The 3,764-nt window shown below is 35.7% G+C and overlaps 1 protein-coding gene across 3 annotated transcripts; it reads left to right on the top strand.

Annotated features, from left to right (window-relative positions):
- The first annotated feature begins 921 nt into the window (after nucleotides 1-921).
- LOC120211208 (abscisic acid 8'-hydroxylase 4-like) lies at nucleotides 922-3,536 on the top strand. Of its 3 annotated transcripts, none has more exons than XM_039209805.1 (9): nucleotides 922-1,147; nucleotides 1,254-1,578; nucleotides 1,789-1,938; nucleotides 2,046-2,294; nucleotides 2,390-2,479; nucleotides 2,551-2,629; nucleotides 2,709-2,815; nucleotides 2,923-3,044; nucleotides 3,170-3,293. In XM_039209805.1, the coding sequence occupies exons 1-9, from the start codon at nucleotides 942-944 to the stop codon at nucleotides 3,225-3,227; spliced, it is 1,386 nt and encodes a 461-aa protein (XP_039065736.1). In that variant the 5' UTR covers nucleotides 922-941; the 3' UTR covers nucleotides 3,228-3,293. The 3 variants fall into 3 exon arrangements, with proteins under 3 accessions (XP_039065736.1, XP_039065734.1, XP_039065735.1); XM_039209803.1 differs by having other exon boundaries at nucleotides 923-1,147; nucleotides 3,242-3,536; XM_039209804.1 differs by having other exon boundaries at nucleotides 923-1,147; nucleotides 2,926-3,044; nucleotides 3,242-3,534.
- The last annotated feature ends 228 nt before the right edge of the window (nucleotides 3,537-3,764 follow it).

Below are 3,764 nucleotides of genomic sequence, written 5' to 3'. Positions count from 1 at the left end.
TACGATTTTAGTTGCTACGATGAGTTTGGAATTTACTCTTGACGTAATTGTTTTAAGTTATTAGCTAGTTCAAATAATTGATGGACGTTAATTATTCTCTTAAAATATTAATATTTTTTTTTGGCAAATGGGCACTGGGCACCCAAGGGCCGAAGGCTTGTATTAAAGAAAAACTAATGTAATCTTTGTATTTTTTTTATCTAATGTGGCCCACCAACTTAGGAAGAAATCCAATCTCTCACCATAATCATTGAAACATATAATATTTTAATCATTTAATTACGTACGTTTGAATATCTTATAATTTCTAGTGTTGAATATGAAATTTCTCCAAACAACAATAATTTTTTAATTATTGAAGTAGTTTAGTTCATGCAAAATAAAAATAATATAAATATGATATTATATTATAAACCATCAAGTAGGAAAACCAATCAAGTGCGGGAGGTTAAACCTAATAAAATAATCCTTAACAAAATGGTTAAACAGATCAATCAAGATTAAACAAAAGATATCCTTCATGAAAATTTTAGAATCTACAAGCAGATCTGTATGGAAGTTGAGAAATTCAATTTGATTTTAAGTGTATAAATTTACTGTATCCCCACATGAGTGTTCAAACAAATATTTTTGCCTTTAGCCTTGTCAGCTATTATTAACTTTATAGTAAAAGACTAATTATATAGAGAAATCCTTCCAAAACCATTAATAATTAACTCGTCGCTATCAAACTTTCTGCCATACATTCATTCCAACTCTATATAAACCCCCATACCCCTAACCTTCTCAACTTCAAACCAATGTATATGGTTCACCATTTTAGCTAATCCTTTGATCATTTTTTCCCTGTAAGCCTATTGCCTGCTAGCTGCAACACCAAAATCTCGTTGTGTAAAGAACAAAGGAATTGAGGATAAGAGGGGTGAAGTTTTGTTTCTCCAATGGAAACTAGTGTTTTTATTTTACTATACGTGATTCTGTTTCTCTCTACTCTTCTTTCATACCCATTTCTAAGGAAGAAAAAGAGAGGGTTTCGTGTGGGAAGATCTAAGCTTCCAGCAGGTTCAATGGGTTGGCCATATATTGGAGAAACTCTTCAACTTTACTCTCAAGACCCAAATATATTCTTTCTTACAAAACAAAGAAGGTGCCTGTTGTTCTGACCTTCACAGGCTTCGTTGTCCATTCCCCTTTTGTCTGGTATACTGAAATTTGGTGGTGCTGCCATTGATTGTTTTCTTTGTGATGTTCAGATATGGAGAAATATTCAAAACCCATATACTTGGATGTCCTTGTGTCATGCTGACTAGCCCTGAAGCTGCAAGGTTCGTGCTGGTGACTCATTCTCATTTGTTCAAACCGACTTACCCCAAAAGCAAAGAGAAGATGATCGGCCCTTGTGCGCTCTTCTTTCACCAAGGCCAATACCACACTCGGCTAAGGAAGTTGGTTCAAAGCTCGATGTCCCCTGATGCCATCCGGAAGCTTATCCCTGATATCGAATCCATAGCCCTCTCTGCCTTGGACTCATGGGCTGCCTCTGCACAAGTTATTGACACCTTTAACGAGATGAAGAAGGTACATATAAAAGAGAAGATATTAGTAATAAGATTAGATCGCATCTTTAAACATGTTTCTACTGTGTTTAAAGGGTTTTTTTCTTGGCTGTATGATGTTGTTGTCCTATAGTGTTCCTCTCTTTTCTTACATTGGAATCCCTTTAGAATTTTATTTTTATTGTTGTCATGATTTTCTAACATGTGGACGGATTTCCTACTTTCTCTACAGTTCTCTTTCGATGTCGGCATCCTTTCCATTTTTGGTCACTTAGAAGAAGGCTACAAACAGAAGTTAGAGCAGAACTACAGGATAGTGGATAAAGGTTACAACTCTTTTCCTACCAAAATTCCTGGGAGTGCATATCACAAAGCACTCCAGGTAAGAACCATTTCGTTTCTCCTTATCATAGAAAGATATGTGTATGCATGCATGCATGTATATATGTGATCACTTGGAGGCAATTCTGACATTTTCTCTCTGAAAAGGCGAGGGAAAGGCTGAATCAGATTCTAGGTGAAATAATTTGTGAGAGAAAGGAGAAAAGGTTGGCGGAGAAGGATCTTTTGGGACATTTGTTGAACTTCAAGGATGAGAAGGGGCAAACTTTGACTGAAGATCAAATTAACGATAACATCATTGGAGTACTTTTTGCTGCACAAGACACCACAGCCAGTGTTATAACATGGATCCTCAAATTCCTCCATGATGACCCCAAGCTTCTAGAAGCTGTTAAGGTAAATCATTCTAGCATTCCAATTAAAGACTAAAAACATTTAACGTCCGGAGAATCAAATTAGTCTCAATTTATGATTCTCCAAAATCACTGCAGGCAGAGCAAAAGGCTATATACCAGTCAAACAGTGGAGGAAAGGGGCATCTAACATGGGCACAAACAAGGAACATGACTCTTGCACATAGGGTATGAATTGTTTAAAGGCATATATGTTGTTTCAGAAAAAGCAAAATTTCAAGCTTTTGAGTAATTTTCAGGTTTTAATAGAGAGCTTGAGGATGGCAAGCATCATATCTTTCACATTCAGGGAAGCAGTAGTTGACGTGGAGTACAAGGGTAAATAAATTAAAGACTTGAATATTCTTGATTTTAAGGGGGCATTAACGAATTACTTTTATTAACTGTTAATGTACAGGATACCTAATACCCAAGGGTTGGAAAGTGATGCCATTGTTCAGGAATATTCATCATAATCCAGAATACTTTTCTGATCCTCAGCACTTTGATCCATCTAGATTTGAGGTACTTGCTGTTTTCATAAAGATTATAGCAATCTTCTACTAGTTGTAATACACATACAAATAGGCATATAGGCTTACGATTTTTGTTTTTGTGGATACGGCTTCAAGCGGGCAGCTCCAAAACCCAATACCTTCATGCCATTTGGCAAGGGTGTCCATGCCTGTCCAGGCAACGAACTAGCCAAGCTGGAGGCCCTTATTTTCATCCATCATCTAGTAACAAAGTTCAGGTATAATTTCTTAGCCTATTAACAACGTCATATATCCTACATACCCTAAAAAGAATAACATTTAATTTTTTTAGTAAATATTGGCAAGTCTAACCTAATCAAGATTTTGTATTTAGTGGCAAAAGATATTGTAGTGCCAGAACAATTTGGTCAATTCCCTTTCTAATTGAGGGGGAGTGGTGATCTTTTATTTGCAGGTGGGAGGTGGTGGGCTCTAAAAGTGGGATCCAATATGGTCCATTCCCAGTACCTCAAGGAGGACTACCAGCCAGATTTTGGAAAGAATCCAGTTGTCCTTCCCAAAATATGTGCCCTTAAGTTACAAGCTTGGGAAAAAACCCATCTAGCAGAGCAGCACCCAGAAATTCTCTGCCCCTAACCAAAACCCTGTTATTTTTCATCACGGGGTTTCTAGATTCATATAAGATTTCACCTTCATTTACTATAATTATTAACTTCTTGTAATTTTTGCAGTTAGTAACTTCTTTTCTTTAAAATATGTATGTATATTATCGACTATAATAAAAAAATGTTAAAGAAAAACACAGATTACCCAACTTGCTCTCCCTTTCTTTCTTTCTTTTGTAAATATTTAATAAACTCATAACCATCGAATTCAATATCTATATTTAATTTGATATTATTTTGTCTTTGCTAATGTTATATCCCAGATCAAATCATTACCAATGTTATAAGAATTTAGTTAATCGGTTGATGTGA

The sequence above is a fragment of the Hibiscus syriacus genome, unplaced genomic scaffold (assembly GCF_006381635.1).
Source record: "Hibiscus syriacus cultivar Baekdansim isolate YM2019G1 unplaced genomic scaffold, ASM638163v2 tig00109971_pilon, whole genome shotgun sequence".
Classification (NCBI taxonomy): Eukaryota; Viridiplantae; Streptophyta; class Magnoliopsida; order Malvales; family Malvaceae; genus Hibiscus; species Hibiscus syriacus.
This window is presented reverse-complemented; position numbering and strand designations above follow the sequence as displayed.